The 19,726-nt window shown below is 31.9% G+C and overlaps 2 protein-coding genes across 2 annotated transcripts; one reads left to right on the forward strand and one right to left on the reverse strand.

Moving 5' to 3' along the window:
- The first annotated feature begins 36 nt into the window (after positions 1 to 36).
- On the forward strand, positions 37 to 12,701 carry LOC131848976 (retinoblastoma-like protein 2). The gene is made up of 19 exons (XM_059198952.1): positions 37 to 288; positions 527 to 669; positions 1,141 to 1,296; positions 1,750 to 1,934; positions 2,225 to 2,397; positions 3,255 to 3,390; positions 3,809 to 3,888; positions 4,464 to 4,630; positions 4,983 to 5,193; positions 5,351 to 5,560; positions 5,908 to 6,034; positions 7,166 to 7,279; positions 7,684 to 7,820; positions 8,617 to 8,796; positions 9,270 to 9,396; positions 9,602 to 9,702; positions 10,304 to 10,468; positions 10,847 to 11,007; positions 11,577 to 12,701. Exons 1-18 carry the CDS (start codon positions 151 to 153, stop codon positions 11,003 to 11,005), a joined length of 2,709 nt encoding a protein of 902 aa, XP_059054935.1. The 5' UTR covers positions 37 to 150; the 3' UTR covers positions 11,006 to 11,007; positions 11,577 to 12,701.
- Positions 12,702 to 13,759: 1,058 nt separating this feature from the next.
- On the reverse strand, positions 13,760 to 18,848 carry LOC131848977 (SAGA-associated factor 29). Its single transcript, XM_059198953.1, has 8 exons — positions 18,717 to 18,848; positions 18,513 to 18,619; positions 17,360 to 17,447; positions 17,170 to 17,228; positions 16,398 to 16,523; positions 15,780 to 16,004; positions 15,039 to 15,296; positions 13,760 to 14,402 (listed from the first exon to the last, which is right to left on the reverse strand). Exons 1-8 carry the CDS (start codon positions 18,736 to 18,738, stop codon positions 14,310 to 14,312), a joined length of 978 nt encoding a protein of 325 aa, XP_059054936.1. The 5' UTR covers positions 18,739 to 18,848; the 3' UTR covers positions 13,760 to 14,309.
- Between the last annotated feature and the right edge of the window lie 878 nt (positions 18,849 to 19,726).

Consider the following 19,726-nt stretch of genomic DNA (forward strand, 5'->3'; position numbering starts at 1 on the left):
CACTGATTGCATTAATGTCATTTTGTGGTACTGGTTCCCGCCAACAAGTTGTCAAATTTGTCAAAAATCCCTGCAACTTTCTTTTTACAGAAATTTGTTTTGTTTGTGTAATTAAATTATAATAATTCATCAATACATCTAATCCTCAAAATGTCTAGATCAGAAGACAACGAAGAAAATATTGTGACAAAAATAGATAACCTATGTACAAATTTAAACATAGATCCTGTCTTTGCAAAAAATTTCAAGAATACATTTTTAGAAACCAATCGTCAATACACGCTGGAAGTGAGTAAATACAAGTAAATTATAAAGAGTATAAATTCTGAATAAACCTAGCTTCATAGAATCAATAACAATCAATATCTGTATTTATTATAAGAACGTTTTGTCTAGTGGCACAAACAAATTTTGGAGACCCTTGCAATTCCCATATTTATAATAACAATCTTGCTAAGCATTAATTATTACAATACTTTCACAGCAGATGCAAGTGGAATTTATTCATGGTGACTTTCAATTTCAGGGTGATATAGTGCATTGGATAGGGTGTGCACTATATGCAACTTGTCAGATGACTACTAATTCCAGTGCACAATCAGATACTGACTCTGAGGATTATGCTATCAATATAAGCCTTACAGAACTTCTTAGGCTTTGTAACCTAAAGTATGTATAGACACATGTTTATGATTTTTTACCCATAATGTTTCCTTCTTGATTATTGCCTATTTTGATAAGAGGAATTGCCTATTTTCTCGTTCTGGTACAATTTGATGGGTTTCAATATCCATAATCGTTTATATTTTATTATAATATTTTGTTGATTTTTGAAGTAATGTTTCTTCTAAATCCAATCTTAATACTGGTTTCTATCTAATTAGTTTTGTAACATGCCCTTGTAACATTCTAGAGAAATGTGTAAACTAATTACAATGATTAGTATATATTTATAAATGATGTAACATTATTCAGTAATTTTACACATAAGATCCCTATGATAAGATTTTCTATTTATTCTTAAGTTTATTTTAAATAACTTAAGAATAAATAGAAAAGTGCATATTAAATGATAAGGTAACTAATTTTTACTTTTATTACTTTTTATGTGTTCATAGTTACAAAAATGAAATTTTACAGGCTTATTCAGTTCTTCAATAAAATAAAATTATGGTCTGATGTTGCATCAATGTCAGAGGATTTTAAAAAGAAAATGAATGATCTGGAGGTCAAGTTTGTGGTGTCTGCAATGCTGTCTAAAAAATTTAGATCCATTTTTCAAGAAATATTTACAGGGTTAGTTTATATTGAATAAGTTATTTATAATTACTCTTTTTTTTTCTTTTTGTCATTTCTGATTAAAAAATTCTGCATATTTTTATTTCATACAAAGAATAAATACAAAAGAACAATTCAGCACAAACAACATTTTATTTTTATAATTGCAAACAACCTAGTGGACCACCTGATGATTAGTGGTTAACCATCATCTATATGAATGAACCATAGAAATCACATCAGTGTGTAACGCCTCATCCTATGACATTCCGGAATATTTATATGTCATACCTCCATGTCCTCCATTTTATTATGTTATCTCACCCGCCAACTGAAATCATTTTTACAATACAAGCTATTTTTCTGTGAAAACATACATCTACACAATATTGTAATAAGTGTTCAGTAAACACTAGAAATAATGTATTAAATGTAATAAATCAGTGTTTTATATATCCTATTGTGTTGCAGGGCCACTAATACAAGTAATTCATTGTTTACATTCACATGGTATCTGTATATATGTGTTAAAGGGGAGTTTCCCAACTCTGATGACTTAGTTGACATGTACCACTTGTTGTTGTCTAGTCTTGACTATGTTTATGCCAATGCCTTTATGACCAGACGTACAGATCTCATCAATCCTAATTTTAAAGGTTTGTATTGTGTGAATCTAATAATCTATAATTCTTTACTTAGTACTTACTACATTTTTTTAGTACTGTATAAGATTATTCTTATTTACTATCCTGTCTTTAAAAGAGGACAGTAAAAACTATTTTAATTTCATGATTTAATATAAAAGCAAAATTTCTGAATTTATTGTCATTCAAGATTCATACAGAATTAGCAAGAAAGATAAAAAGAACTTGAAGAATGTACACACAAAAGTTACAATAAATTTAAAAGTACACTCTGAAGTAGGTTGTATTTTTTTGTTTTAAAGGTCTACCCAATAATTGGCAAAGTGATGATTTTGAGTTACCAGCCAATCCGCCATCTCTTATATCGATCCTTCAAGAAATCATGGATGACCCTACTATGAAATTAGCTGTTGAAGCACTAATCATGCGAGAGTACAGTTGGACACCAGTAATAAAATCCTTCTTTGATAGGAAGGTAAGATCTCATTTATAAATATTAATGATTGAATTAAATATATTTAGGAATATTAAAATAATTAAGCCTAAACATATCATAATGTTATTTTAAACAAGTAATCATCGTGGGCTGCTAGCTTCAATTTGGGTAAAAAGTAATTTTGCATGATATAATAGTAATCCAGATATCCTCAGAAGATTTCCTGTTGTATTTAATAGAAAGTTTCTTGATCGATAATAGTACAAATAAATCAGCAGACGTGTAAATTATACCACTCTTCCACGGTCACCCATCACTGTTGGAAACCATTGTCTATTATATATATATATAGTTAGAATTCATAATAATGCTCTAACTATCCTAAATTCATACTCATACCTTTGTGGCCCTCTTGTGATTCGCCATGGTACACTAAGACCCCGCTTAACGCTGTTTCGATTTAGCGCTCCTTTATTTCAACCTGGGAATTCGTAATTGGGGGCATTATCAAATCATTCACACGTAGTTGGTTGGAACTATACTATTTTAGGGTGATAGAAAGATGTCGAGGTAATAGTTCAAGAAACATCAGCTAGCCTTTCTAATAAGCAGGTCAATGAATTAACTGAGCAAGAAGAAAACAAATATATTGATAGTAGTGATTCCAAAGAAAAGAAAGAAAAGCCCTTGGTTAACGCTGTTTCGTTTAGCGCAGGAACTTATTGGAACGTATCCCCCGTGTTAAGCTGGGTCTTACTGTATACCTTTAGCAAAAATCCATACCACTACCATAAAATAACATTTTGGCAACGACAATGTCGGATATGTTTTAACATATCCGACATTGTCGTTACCAAAAAGTTATGATATACTGTTATTTCACTTCATTATTACAGATTTTAAAAGGGCACAAGGAGCAACTAATGGGTGTATTAAATGTGGCTAGCTTTGAAACAAACATAAGTGCTTTGAAAAATCACTATGAAAACCATGTTTTCAGTGCTATGGAATTTGATGAACGAATTTTTTTGAGTGAGTAATAATAGGCTATATACATATAACAATGGGTGTATAACATTGCCTTCTACTACTTACAGCAATATTTTGTTCTAAAACACAGAATTAGAGAATATTAATCACTAATTAGTAAAACAAAAACAATATACATGACAAAATAAATTACTAATTACATTAAATACTATTCCTGTAAAGAGAAACTACATTTATTTTATTTATTTAACTGGAGTGGCAAGACACAATACCATCTGTTTGAAAGTGGTAACCATTGCCTATATAGATTACATAATGATCACATCCGTTGGATTTACATATATATTACTTATATTTATAATAAAAAAAAGAAAACACCCTAATACTAAAAGAACTTATCCATGCTTACTCATGAATAAATGTAACAACAATAATATTAAAAAGATTCTATATTTTACAGGTGATGATGCAAAAGAACAGTTTGGAATCATGAATAGAGATGAAACTGCAACGCCTGAAGTGAATTCAACATTTGAGTCCGTGAGTTCTTTAGTAGTATGTTTTACAGTATTAGGTGTCCACATAAGATTTTATATTTGTGAGACACTCAACAGTGTAACGAGAGGATTCTCTACTGCAGAGCAGAGCAAGAAAAATAGGTTAGGTTCCAGGTTGTAAGAAATTGCTTTGAGCGATAAAGCCGCCTTTTGTTAACATATTAAGTTATTTTTTTGGAAATATTTTTTCTGTGCACTATAATAAGAGTTATATTATTATTATTATTAGCTCCCACTCTAAATAAGTCTGAGAGACCGTGACCATAGCAAAATACATTTTTTTTATAATTAATTAAAAATATACTAATATATAAGTACTTATTAATTTAATGAAGAAAGTGCAATGTCACTTTATGTTAGATAAAGTGAAGACCACATCTGATGAATTTACGGGGTGCAGATGTAATATTTACGGAACTACACAGAAGTACTCTTACCTTTCTATTCACAGCATATAAGTAAAATAAATTCATTTGAGGCATCGCTTCCACAATGCTGTATTATATAAATACTTAAATTTAGTCTGTTTTGAATTTTGTTTACTTTGTCTATGCACAGAATGGGCGAGTTTGTCCAGACACGCCTTTGTCGGGCCAACGCTACCTACCGCAGCAGGAACTTTTCCTGTCACCCGTCTCCGAAGCCGCCAACAGCTGTGCCCACCTCACCTCATACTTACAAGCATCAAAGCCACAACCCTCCACCAATCTGTTGAGGCTCTTCTCGTAAGTTATGAGAAACTAGCTGACCCGCACAACTTCGTCTTAACATAATTGACATTTAATTCACCTATTTTAAATAAAAAAATTAAATGATATATTACTGTAGGTATAGTTTCATAATTATTTGCACATTTTGACCCACTTAACACTTCCTATGCCACGCTGTATTGTGTTGACTGGAAGAAATCACTTTTAGAGATAAGTTCTCCTTTGTTATAAGTATGTATTTCTAATTAACATGCCTGAATAATATATTTAAGTACAAAGAATGTATAATACCCTTTGGATAGCTTTTAAATAAGCAGAGAAATAAATTAATACAGTGACTTCATAATACCTATATTTTTCATTTCAGGGAGTGTGGAGTGAGTGAGGAATCAATCATTACGAACTTAATACAGCCGTGCAATGCGTGGATAGCGCAATTTTCCAACCGACTCAGGGAGTTAGAGTGCAGTAATGAAATTATTGTATACAGATGCAATAGGATCACATGCTTATACTTCAAAATTCTTGAACATATTATTACAGAAGAACACAAAAAGAAACCTCAAGTTTCGTTACAAGTAAGTTTTCTTATATTCTTAGAGGTAAATACAGTTCAGAATTATAAAAATGTAATGTCTGTTATAAAAAAATGTGGCATCAATCCAGAACATTTTTTTTTAATATATGTTGCATGACGCGATTATAATTATACAATATTACACTATCATTTTGCAGATGCTGCTAAGTCAAGACACTTATCAGCTCGCTCTATATGCTTGTTGCACGGAAGTTATACTCCATGTGTATGGAGTTCATTCACTCCGGTTTCCTGAAGTTCTCAACATCTACAATCTCAGTGCCTTCCACTTTTACAAGATCATTGAATTGGTGGTGCAAGCTATATCTGATAAACTCAGTAGAGATACTATAAAACATCTAAATACGGTAAATAGTATACACTTTCCCCAATTAAATACAAATACACAAATTTCCCCAAAATTTTTTACTGTAATCAAGAATTGAGTACCGACTGTGGTAGTGAAATTGCCGATAATATTACGATATCACACAATTGAACAAATATTATGTGCAGAATCTTATAGCAAAACAGAAATACTAATTATGGTATAATAATGGTAAATATAGTGGTATTTTTACAGGTGCCGTAAAGACGGTTTATAAATACTTTTAATTGAAATAAATTTATGTCATAATTTCATCTCAGTATGACAAGAAAATACCAACAAAATATTTAAAAATTCGCTTAACAATTAAATCTTGTTTTCATGAAGGTTGAAGAACTGGTACTAGAGTCTAAGGTGTGGAAATCTGATAGTCCTCTGTGGGAGCAACTACAGCGTGCGTCTGTGCCGTCTTCTGCAGAGGTTTCCTTGTCGGAGTCACCAAACCGCCGCAATAGTTAGTATTAGTAAAAGTGTACCCACATTGAGATTAAAGAAAGTTAATAGAGAAACAAACTAATTACTTTATTTATAGGTGTGCCTACACTTGTAATATGTCTGTCAACACTTGGCACCTTTCCATTAGCTACACTTATAATATGTCTGTCCAGAACAAGTAAACAATGGAGTATTCCGCCTAAGATTATAAGTATAGATGCAATGATGGTAGGGCGCGACAAAGCGGAACCCGTAGACAGGGAGGCCTGTGGGATTGCATCGGAATGCCATGAACTGGTTCTACTTACGTACGTAATACATACGTAACTGATCAGACATAAAGCCTTCACTCAGATTGCTCTCCCCCCTTGTCGGAGTTATGCAGTATAATTGGTTTAAATATTTATGAACTCAAATACTGTTCAATTTTCGATTTGGTTTTGTATTCAATATATTTTGTTTATTGATAGTTTTTGGATCGGATTCTAATTGTAATTTATAATATATAATGTAATTTCTAATTGTTATATATATACATATCTATATATAAATATATAGGCCGGTAAACCATAAAACGTTAATAAATGAAAATTGTAATTAATTTTAATGGAGATAGATAAAATCAACAAAGGCACGGACCGCTGTCTGTGGAAATAAAAAAAAAATATGTCTGTCAACACTTGACACCTTTCCATTAGTTTACAATTCAATATATCTTCAATTTAAGTTCAGTATAAAGCCAGTTTACAGTATAAACAGTTTAGTTCCGAATCCGCGTTACTAATATGCAAATTTAAAATAAATAGCACAATCATTTTAGCTGTATACTCTCTACTTAGTTACTACAATAAACAAATATATTATGTAGCGACACCTCGCCGCATCATACATAAGGCTACATTGGTGAGGTGATGGCAATCACCAATGTAGTGCCATGTGTAATCTAATGTACCCCGCAACACCAGCAATAGTATTTCCGATACGATATTGAAACCATTAAGAAAAGAGCTTATTCCTTCTTAAACGGCCGGCATCGTACTTGCAATTCCCTTGATGATGCAGGTGCTCATGGGCTCAAATTCACACCATCAGGTGAGTCGCAAGCTCGTTTGTCTGTGCTATTATAAAAATATAATATATCTATTTTTAGATTTACTTCAGTCGCCTGCGTCTAATGTCATGGAGCGTTTTCTTGTGCCTTCGGCGGAGCATGCCAAGAAACAATTGTTCACAGATAACATCAAGCCCGGCCAGTCCTTACTAGGTAATGATAATATTATTACTTGTAGTTAACTCTTAAATTCTACCAACGTGTTGTGAACTTCAACACAAATTTTTGTTCGTCCTATTTAAAATTATTTTCTTTATGTTAGTTAGTCTTTAAGGTATGAATAGTATGGACATGTAATTAATGTTAATAGTTGATATAAAATTAATATAAAATTCATTTCCCTAAAAAAAAACCTTTTTTTGGTATAGAATCATACAGTAAGTGCCTTAAAATTAGTGCATTTACAAAAACGTATATTTTTAAATGTGGGTATAAATAAAGCTTTTGTCATATCTGTTTGTAGTATGTGAGTTTCATAATCTAATAGTTTATAACGATATTAAAATTGCATGATTTATTTATATACCTGTATTATATATCATTATATGTTTTTATAGTTTCAACAAATAACATAACTGTTAAAGAAGAACCAAGCACATCGCAAGCGGGACAGAGTTCAAGTAACGGTGAAACATCTCTTGCTCCAAATACGCCTAAAAAACCTAATAACTCTTTAATACTCTTCTTTAGAAAGGTATGATGTACTTCATAATATTTATTTCATAATTTTCATATTATTTGGTGACCGAGTCAGTTTGAAGGAAAGTGTTAGTGGAAAAATGGGAAAAAGCATACCGTATTGGTTTTGGCAAACAGATATCCATGTCTGTTAGACTAATTATAGATGTACAAAATAATATAGACGTATGGAAAGCATTATAATAATATTCATATATTTATTCTGACTATGTACATGTGGCTTAAACCTCCTAAATAGCCTAACTGATTATATTGAATTATTTTATGTGTGTTAAGTGGATCACTTGATTTAGATTCGCAATTGAACCCGATATAGCTTGTAGGTCTATGATAAAGAGATTCCTTGAATATTTTTTTTATCTCATCCAAACGAAAGCCTCGGGTCGGCAAATATATAATACTAGAAACCGTGGTGGATGGCTTCGCACGGCTGTACATACATTATACATATAAACCTTCCCTTTGAATCATACTATCTATAGCTAAAAACTGCATTAAAACCCGTTGCGTAGTTTAAAAGATAGAAGAGAACAGACAACGGAAGCAACTTCATTTTATGCAATACTAGCTACTCGGCCCGACTTCGCCCGAGTGTACATGTATTATACATTCTTCCAACCTTCCTCCTGAATCACTTTATCTATTAAAAAAACGCTTCAAAATCCGTTGTGTAGTTTTAAAGATTTAATCATACATAGGGACGGACAGACAGCGACAGCGACTTTGTTTTGTACTATGTAGTAATAAAGATGTACATACAGAAATTTGAGAATAGGTTTTTTTTGTAACAGTTCTACAGTTTGGCGGTGTTGCGTATAAATGATTTATGTAAACGACTGGAGTTAACCGACGAAGAACTCAAACGTAAAATATGGACGTGCCTTGAGTACTCTATCATGCACCAAACTCAAGTGTTGAAGGACAGGCATCTTGATCAACTTCTTTTATGCGCTGTCTATGTCATCTGTAAGGTGAGTGTCAAGACGACATGCTAAGATGTATATGCTCTTCACACAAGATAACTATGTAGTTATCTTGCGTGAAGAGCATATTCATCTATCCATTTGTCTAGAACTTAACTATAAACGAAAGTTTATATTTAACGGAAAGTTTATATTTGTAGATATATGGTTTTTTCTTTCTCGCAATTCTTTTTTACGCACGCAGATTCTCTTTTACGCAAAAACCACTGAATGTCAAAAAACGCTTTTTTGCAAACATTGGAAATAAGACTAGAAACAAATATCCATTGGATATTAATGGCCAAATCTAACCTTATAAATAAAACATACTTTTTAGGTAATATTTGTCTGTTCATTAGCTCACCAGAATAGCTAATTTTAAAGATAATTCATAAATTGAACCCAGCAACTTGAGCCATTTCATCCCAAACTAAGCAGAGTTGTGTGTTATATTCGACTTATAGATTGATTTATTGTTTTAGGTATCTAACACTCAAAGTAATAGGGTAGAAAGAACTTTTGCAGACATCATGCGGTTATATCGCCAGAGACCATTAGCAAATAATCATGTATATAGATATGTGTTGATCAGAAGAGCTACAGAAACTGGTAAATATTACTTCTATTATTCATTAGATTAAATTATCTTAATATTTAAAACAGTTTCAAACATATTAAACTGTATTTGAATCATTTTTAAAATAACTTTTATTTTATTTTACCTCTTGAAACAGACTAGAAGTGTATCAGAGATCCCAGTTTTTAGAAAAACACCTTTATTTCATTGTTAAGAACCATTTTGTTTTATTTGCAGAACCAGAGAAAAGAGCCGATTTAATTACGTTCTATAATGCCGTGTACGTGCCATGTATGCAAAACTTTGTTCTGAGATTTGCTGACGGGAGATTAAGAAATGTAAGTTTAGTTTATTGTAAAACTAATCTTTAAAAATAGAAAATAAATATATAATTTATTTTCAAATAATCTTATTAAGCACTTTACAATAGTCATATATTTTTTTTAATCTACTGCTCATTCGAAAGTAATAAGGAGCAAGAAATTAGCATATTGCACTGTTAAATAAAGGTTGTCACAATTCACATTTTTAAGATTTTATGTGAATACAAACTGCCCAATAGCAAGAAAGGTTGACAAAAGTAAATGAATGCAAAAGTTTCTTTACTTAAGTAGTGGTACTGTACCATGGAAAATAAATATGTAAGAATACTAATTTGTTTTCCATGGTACAATGGGCTCTAACAACAATGCATGTTTAGTTTTTGTTTCGAATATATGAGTATATTCGAAAAAAATACTCAACTGTTCTGGATGATGAAATACCTACTGGCCACCCACTTACTACACACCCAAAGAGAATGTCTCTGCGTTTTATACTAGTAGTAGTACTAGTGCTTTTTATACATATCCATTAAAATAATATTACAGATAGATCAAATTTTTGTTTTAATTATGAGTGAGAATAATCATTGTTATTGATTGCGATATGGTGTTACAGGAGGCGGGCATGCTGTCCCCGCTGCCGGCGACGCGCGGGGACGCGGCCAGCTCCCCGCTGGGGCTGCGCGTGTCGGAGAGACACCAGCTCTACGTGCGGCCGCTCACCGCCGCGCACCTGCCCACCTGCCAGCTCACCTACCGCTTCAGCCGCAGCCCCGCCAAGGTACAACCACTTTACTTGTAGTGTGACGCAAACTAGGTGTGGATATGTACATAAGTACACAGTGTAAATAATGGAGCTGGCTTAAAAAAAGATATTCAGTTGAGTTTCTTGACAGTTCTACTCAAACTGTAACTGCATACACAAACTAAGTGTTGCTTTCAGGATGCCCCGGTCTCCTTCCAGCCGACGTACAGCCTTAGTCGAGCCCTGTTAGTCGTTACTCAACTACTCTTACTCTTCATTATAAATTATATTGATACATTTTTGTAAAGTTTTACAATGTATATACTATTGTTGTAGCATATCTTTTTCGTATGCCATACCCTGCACGGGGAAGTTTTTGATACAATACAATAACATTTATTAATTATTCCACAGGACCTGCACGCAATAAACACCATGGTGTCAAGCGAGGTGGTCGGCATTAAGCGCGCCAGTGACGCAATCGGTGGTGAAATACTCAAGCGCGCGCGATACTCCAACCCGAGTATGACACGCAAACTGCAAGGACTTGTGAGCGATCGACAGGCTGTTTAATGGTAATTCTCTTGCCTTTTTTCATACCACATCACTCTTGAAGACTAAACTAAGTCTTTTCTTTTTAATATTTCAATAGCCTTGGAAAATCTAACCATTTGTTGGCTGTAAATCAAACTTTTGATTTTTGCTTACTACAAATTACATTTCTACCACGATACCAGCGGAAGACCTTTTATTAGCTAACTTCGAATTTAGAACGTCCTCTTTTTTAAGTTTTTTTTTTATTACAATTAAACAGTAATTTATATTAAATCAGATGAGATACTTCTACTATATAGAAAGACAAAAAAAGAAAATAAGGCCACAAAAGAAAATACTTTCTTCGAATTACAAAAATTGTAACCAAATTAATTTGTATTTATAAACGGATTGTGTTCAATCTAGATGACTATAAACATAGACTTATACATCATTACTATTGAAATGTACGTAACTATACGGCTACTGTATGAAAGCGCAGTTACAAAAACAAAATACTCATAACCCTTTCTGATCATTAGAGAACATATTGAGTTTATATCTATTGTTATAATATTATATTAACCAATTTTTATCATTTTATTTTCAGGTTCTAGTTGGAATAATTTTTATTACTATTCCAATTTCCTATCTACTGCTTATAGCTCTCTAGGCGCCTTATTTCTATAATTTAAATTATTTGACGATACATTGAAATATGAAATCAACTATATTAAATTTGACAAAATATTTTAAATGACAAGAGACGTTCGATTTTATTGTAATCTATTGAAAGTACCGAGTTAACTTTTATACATAAATCAAGATTATATTTAGATTAAAAACGAAATTAATAAATTGTAATCGATATATTGCGGTCGCAAAATTATTGGAAAACAAAATTTGTCTACAGTAAGGGATCATAAACATATATTTTGATTAAAATATATTGTATAATTAAGTGAACTATTAAGTATTCATCACAGAAATATTTTTTCTTGTAGCATATTAATTTAAAATCAATGTTTTGTAATTATTGCTTAATTAAGGGTTCAGAAGATTCTTTCTCGTAACTGAAACTGACATTATTGACTGCATTGATCTCAATTATCTCAAAGATACGCCATATTATTATTTTAAATAATTATGCTCATTATATTTTGTTGTAAATTTATGATACAACTGAATGGTTATATATTATTACAATTTGAATGTTTTGTTTATTTTCACTCTTTGAATTCATCGCGCGAGGGTATTCATTTTGAAATTTTTATTTTTTACATTATATTCCTTTCTAATGTGCTTCCTTAGTTTTGAGTATATTGCACTGCAAAATGCTGCGACAATTATTGTTTATGATTTGGTTGTAAATATTATTCCCGGTATGAGTTCCGTAAGTTATATAGATTATGATTTAAGTAGTATCATTATTTCAAACGATCATGTCTGTTTATTAATAATTGCTACACGTAACTCGTACCGGAAATTATATTCAGATTTCCCACTACATTGAAACCACGAAGGTAAGGTATAGGAGGGTATATTTATAATTATTGTTTTCGTATTTGACTATTCAATAGTGTTTGCATTCTGTTGTAATGGCTGCTAAAAATTAGTATTTATTGTTCTCTACCATTCGCGGATTTCTTGATAATAAAATATGCAGCCCATATTAGTCACGGATTAATAATGTATGGTTTTCCTGTTTGAAGGAATTGTTGAAATTAGTTATGTATATATTTATTTACTTAACTAATACTTAGTGAGAATATATACCATTCTTTGTGGAGACTGTTTATTTGGGATTATGTAAATTATTATTTCATGTACTGACTAAATCTATTTAAAATCATTTATGTGTAAATATAAAACAATTAGCTTTCTAATTTGTATATTATTGACCAATATAAATCTTGTTTTACCTACTGTTGTATGTGGACCAAGTATTTTTTCTATTTGAATATTGTACAAAAATAACTTTTAGTGCGCATTGCTTACGTAAGTACGTATTCGGTCCTCATTATAAGAAATGTATTTTATTTTGCTTTCATTAATTTTATCAATATTACTTGGTATTATACTTAAGTAACTAAATAATCAATTTATTTTTCCTTTATAAAGTTTTATCATGTATTCCTTGTGTAAATGCTATGTAGTCGTACTGCGGAAAAAGACAATTTGCTTTTTTATATAAAAATTATATTCTATGTTGAGATGTTTTATTTTGGGCTCTATTATTATACAATATAATCCTTGAGATTCTAATAAAAATAGAATAAAAAATATATATTTTCTCAGAAAAACATTGTATATAAAGTTTCATTTTTAAACAATAACTAAACTAACAGTTTTTTGTCTGTATTGAGTCCAGTCTGCATACAATCCTCAAACATTTTGATTTATATTATATGTTACAGGGATATTGACTTGTTTATAGATAATGCTTATTACCATCTTACTTTGAAACTACTTTGTATAAAAATAAATACCACATCGTAGAAATGTTTATTTATTACTACATCAAACATGGAACACATTTCCTATACAAATGAAAACAACGCTGTTTCTATTTCACACACACCAGATAAATATAAAGTTATTGTCAGTCGTATTTTACCAACAAAAATTTTCTATCTGTTTAAAATGTCTAATTGATGGATCAGTGCTTATGTCATATAATAGTAATATTACACTTATATGATGACCATATCATACAGTGCTGGTAGAGCAAAGACTACATGATTCACCATCCTCTTTTCATTATATTATTATTATTTATTTACAACACTAACATTCATTTGCTTTACTTACTATGACTGCTCTGACCACGTTAAGGTTAACATATGAAAAAATCATGAAATATGCATTTTAATGTGCAATACTTGAAAATGTTACTCGCAGTTATAAAACTACTATATCAAATAGTACATCTAAAAAATTCAAAATTAATATGTAGGTACTCATATTAATTTTACGATTCATATGCCTCGTACACTACAATATAGAATATTTTACACTAATTACTAATCAACATCAAAGTAATTATAAAATTATCGTGAAATAAAACAGTCTCACTATGACTCCTTAAACAATGTCTTATGTGTTATTCTGTTGTATAACTTATTATTGTAATTTTTCATTAAAATATCTATCCATATACACTTGCAAACTTTTGCATTTATAATATTACTAAGATGAACAAGCAAGAGTTCTCATTATCTTACATCTGAATGAAAACATAGAGTAATAATAATAATAGAGTAGCCTACATGATGGAATCTGTGGAGATGGGAGAAGATCGCGCGGAGGGAGTTGCAGTGGAGGCGCGCGAATGCGAGTGGGGTCAGGTGGCGCGCCCCTTGCCTTCTTTGATCGCGATCACGTAGCGCTGCGCCACGCGCTCCGGAGGAGAATAACCGTCTGCGTACGAAGAATCCTGCAACATATGATTTTTATACCTTACTATCGACCCGTACACCAATTTCTCGTATTTTTTGCATTATAATCTGCGTGGATTATACATATAATCCTTCCTTTTGAATCACTCTAGCTATTGCTGAAAATTTCATTAATATCATTCTTCATCAACTTCATATATATGTATGTACAGACAGCGGCGGCGACTTTGCACGACGCGCTTACTAATTCAGCTGCACGCAACTAGTCAGTCAAATACGAAAATAGGTACTATGTTATTATATCAAACGATACTTCAAAATCCTACCAGTATATATGAAGACTAGAGCATTATGAACAAATTTATACATTTTATAGAGGAATAGCTGCTACCTACGACTTCGTATGCTATTTTTGACACAATAAATATACTTTATGTCCGTTCCCGCAATTTTTTATTAAAATCCGTTAAGCCATTTAGTCGTGAAAAGGCAACAAACGGATAATCTGATACACTTTTACATTTATAATATTAGTATAAGTGGGTGATAAGTCTTCATATCTTTTAACAGTTTATTCTATTCGACCATGGAAATCAAGACACTTATACTTCTCGAGACAGTAACTTACTCTGCTAAAACTACAATTGTTGATCAACACGCTTTTATTAACGCACCTCGAATAAAACCTCGTAGGGATCGGCTGCACTAGCAGGTAGCCGGTTAACGACCGCCCGGTAGAAGCACGTGGTCTGCGGATAGAGCGCCATCACAACGGCGCGTTTGGGGAATAGAGCGTGCTCGTCGGTGCGAGGATCCGCACGCATCAGCGGCAGTGGCACCACTCGCCGCTTGCTCAACACGTGCCGGTTTTTCTGTTCTTCGTCTATATCATCTACTTCGTACTTGCCTTGAGCTGGCAGCCAACTTACAACCTAGACAATGTTAAACTAAATTTATTTTAAGAATGGCTACACCAGTGTTTGTTCTGGTGCCGGCAGTCCAATGATAGATCGCGACACACAACACTCATGCTATACGTAGCCTTATTGACTAATGCTACCGAACTTTCTTTAAGTTATTATTCCACATTATCATAAAATTATTCATATTAAGACCCCGTTAATTATATTAATAAACTTAAGATTTTTGAAGCAAAGAAAGAAATAAAACACTTATGATGAAACTTTGTTTTCCCCACATTTCCTATTTCAGGTACTTTGTTTTGTAATCTTCAGATGTAAGAGAAACAAATTACACCTTTCGTAACAGCAAACGAAATGTTTATTCAAATTTTAACACAAACTTAAATACTCATGACGCCAAATATGGCCATTTTGTAGACATTTGGGATTGTAGTAAAAAAGTCAGCATTTAGCACATGCCTGATTCTGTTTAGAAAATTAGAGACAGCCAACCTCGGCTAATATCCAGTTCTCCTCCTTGTCGGAGACGCGCACGAGTGCTGCTACGGCATCACCAGGCCTCGCCACGTGGCCAGGATCGGCTGGTGACGCCCCACACAAGGGTGGAGCACGCTCTCCTGCAGCCCCAACATGCAACGGTAGCGTCTGTGCAGCGCTCAACAACATTTTCATTAACGCGCCGCACCCAATCGTTTCCTTGTTACCCGCATGTCGAGCCTGTCAACACATATTAACCTAATTATTAACGACCTATTACCATTCTAGTTGATCCCGTTATTATGGGCGTATGTATGTAACATAGTTGCTAATATTTGTCTTAAGTGGTGAATTTATCTACTATCACTGCCGACTAGGTTTGGTATATGGTTTCTTTGCTAGTTTACCTTCAGCACTAGTGTGAAATGCTTTAGTGTATAACATAGACAGTAGTGATTTGGAAGTAGGAGCCTCAACAAAATAACAATAGTAATGTAATGATAATTGAAAACCTAACTAATGTAAAACACAATAAATATACAGATCATATGAAAGTTTATTATCAAACATTACATTATGCATACTTAAACATTACGTTACATATTACATACGACCTATATAAGCACACTTTACCTGTATTCTTCTCTCATTTTTTATAGCACGGATGTCGTATATGCGTGTGAGGGCAGCCCGCAACAGCCTCTCTTCTTGCTCAGCAGCTGTTAGTCCATTTTTGTAAAGATTTTTTAACTGCATTTGCTAGTAACAATAAAATGATTTATTGTAGTAACATTAATGAATAGTTTTACATGGATAAACATAGAACCTATATGTATACATTTATTTCGACGCCCTCGGTGGTTTAGCACGCCGCCATACTTCATATGGTTACGGGTTTATTTCCTCACACTATACAAACATTTGTATTATCATAATAATCAGATAATGCTATTAGGAATGGCGTATTATTATTATTTGCAAATAGATGATTAATAATAATACAAAAGTGTAATATATATAATTAAATTTTATTGAAATAGTGTAGAAAAGAGGGGGTTAATGCTGCTAGCATTCTCTACTAGCTAATCTCTATGATAGTACACAGATATTTGTTCAAGTTTATTTGTTCTTTAGCTCTCTTCATAGCTTGTTGAGCTACTTTGAGTCAGGGGGCCAATCATATCGTCAGTGTACAGGTTTCGGCACCATAAGTCAAAATGAGTAGGATACTGATTATATACCTTTGTTTTAAGTCTTTGTGGAAGTTATGACAGAACACAATGATCATAATAAGGTATATAAAATCTATTCTTATGCTCCTAGAACCATTATTTTGTTATTCATGAAATAATAATAAAAATAAAAAAATTATAATTTAAATTTTTAAATTATATTTTAGGAGTACCTGTTGTGAAGAACTGGAGGAATCATCTGTATTTGATGGTGATTCAGCGACATTGAAATGTATGAAAGAAATGTTTGTACCTACATTAAAATATAATTTTTGAAATGTATGCACCGTACAATAACAATACACGTTTCATACCACAGAGTATTTCGATCTTACCAGTTTTTCTGTACAAAATAATGAAAATTTCTAAGTATAGACTCAATCCACTGCTCATTACGACTTCTTTCTGCATCTATGTCATATACTAATTTATGCAGAGACCTTAAACGTTCCTGTTAGATACAGATATGCAAGTTACAGTACATACATTAAATAAAACTTATTATAATATTATTGTAAGTAGAGAAGAATTGTTAGGAAGAAACTATCAAGAGTTTCTTTAAATTAGTTGTTGTTAATAGTCAGCCATAATTAATTTAAATTATAAGTTTGTACATTATTAAGGTTCTATTGTCAAAATTGTGTGTGTGTGTGTGTGTGTCAAATACATGGTAGTGTATATAATGATTTTCTTATGTCTTTTTATGCATAATTTGAAATAAATAATAGTATTGTACACTTATATAAATTATAAGGTCTGAAATTTCATACTCAAAATTGTGTGTGTGTGTGTGTCAAATACATGGTAGTGTATATAATGATTTTCTTATGTCTTTTTATGCATAATTTGAAATAAATAATAGTATTGCACACTTTTTGTGTGTTTGTAAAAATGGGTACAAACTGTATGTATTGTATATTAATATTCATTTAGAATGGTACGCAATTAATTAATTGCAGTGACAGCTATAATAAGAAGTTTTATAGTATTCAAAATTACAACAATATGATAATAGTGTTTGGTTCATTGGCATGTAATATAATATATGAAACTTCATCCAATGGCTCTAATTAATATTAGCAATGTTTAAAAAAAATTGTCTATAATTGACACAAATATTTACATGAAACCTTTATTCTAAGCCACAAAACAATATTTTTGTAAAGTTAAACCCTTACTCATTATATCAACCCTTCTTTCTGGGGGAAAGGAATTCTTAGTACCTTACTACCTTCTCAGGGTAACACCTCCATACAATCCCCTAAAAACCATTGTAATAAATTTGCCATAATGGATTAACTGAATAGACTTCATGCTGATCTCATCATCATCTCTACTGTTGCTCCCGAGCATAAACCGTCAGCGTACCATTCCATTATCATGAATAAAAAAATAATCCCTTCTTTCCGAATTAAAAAAACTTGACTAAAACTTTGCTTGTGATTTTTTTTCAATCGGTAATTCTTGGCTATAACAAACAGTATTACTATATAGGTAGTTTCATTTAATCACATACTTGAACTTGCTGAGCGGCGACATCAGCGGTTAGCGGCATTATGTTAAAGTATCCGAAAGTCTCCAACTCAGATAGATAACGTGAACCCAGCTTAGACAGACGAATATCTGTTTGCAAAACAGTAAACAATGTAGTTGTTGTAGATATTTACTGATGGCTAACCTAGATGTAAATAACTTTTACATACAAGCACTAATATCTTACACCATGTAGTAATAGAAAACATTAGGTGATCTCGTTTTGTAATAATTAATAGTAGTAATATATTTACATCGAAAACACAAATTATTACATTTCTATAATTCAGCAAATCAAGGACCTACTTCACTCTGAGTAGTTTTAACCACAGATTAGAAAGACAATATACTTTTGACATAACAGTACAGACTATTGAATATTAAGAGAACTACGAGAGAACATCTTTTATACAAACTTGGAAAAGTATTTAAAGATAGTTTTCGTTCATTGCTATTTCACTATTAGACCCGTATTTTAATTAAATTACTTTTACATGTTTTGGGGTTATTTATACCATTATTTTCAGAGATGTCCTTTATAGAAAAACAGCGCCACCTGTCGGGTACAAATGGGATATCAAATCATCTATATAATAAAGACAGAATAAAGTAAAACTCAACTTTAAATATACATAGTGACAAATTTTCATGTAATATGTTTAGCCATTTATTAAGAATTACTTATAACAGAGTTGAGTTATATTAATAAATATGATTTTCGGGGTACACGCGTCGGGTTGGTACATGAATATCTCTCTTATTACTACTTCTTTATTATCTATTACTAACTCTCTCTTCCCCTAATACTTGCTTAGTGAATTAACATTATGACTTATACAGATAAATGTTGTTAAAAATAACAATATAATAACTTCTCGCAACAGCAAGCTAAGTATTTAGACTAACTGTAGTATAACTGAACTCCGTGATTTTACCTCCCCTACCATTTCGATTAGCGTTGTATCATTCATTTTTCGATGCAAGTCAGAATAGAAAATCTAAATACATAGATAGAAAACACCCGGAATAATAATATTTAATAATAACAAATTAATAAGTTACACAGTTACAGTTTTATGCACTGAGGAATCGTACTTACAGCCATCGGAAGTAAACCGGTTGCTAAACCTTTAGACTACCAAGGCCGCCATGCCACCACTTATGCTCTGTCTATGATGATCAGAGGATTAATTCATT

This window comes from Achroia grisella, unplaced genomic scaffold (assembly GCF_030625045.1).
Source record: "Achroia grisella isolate CSIRO2021 unplaced genomic scaffold, CSIRO_AGI_Agris_v1 utg6051, whole genome shotgun sequence".
NCBI classification, from domain to species: Eukaryota; Metazoa; Arthropoda; class Insecta; order Lepidoptera; family Pyralidae; genus Achroia; species Achroia grisella.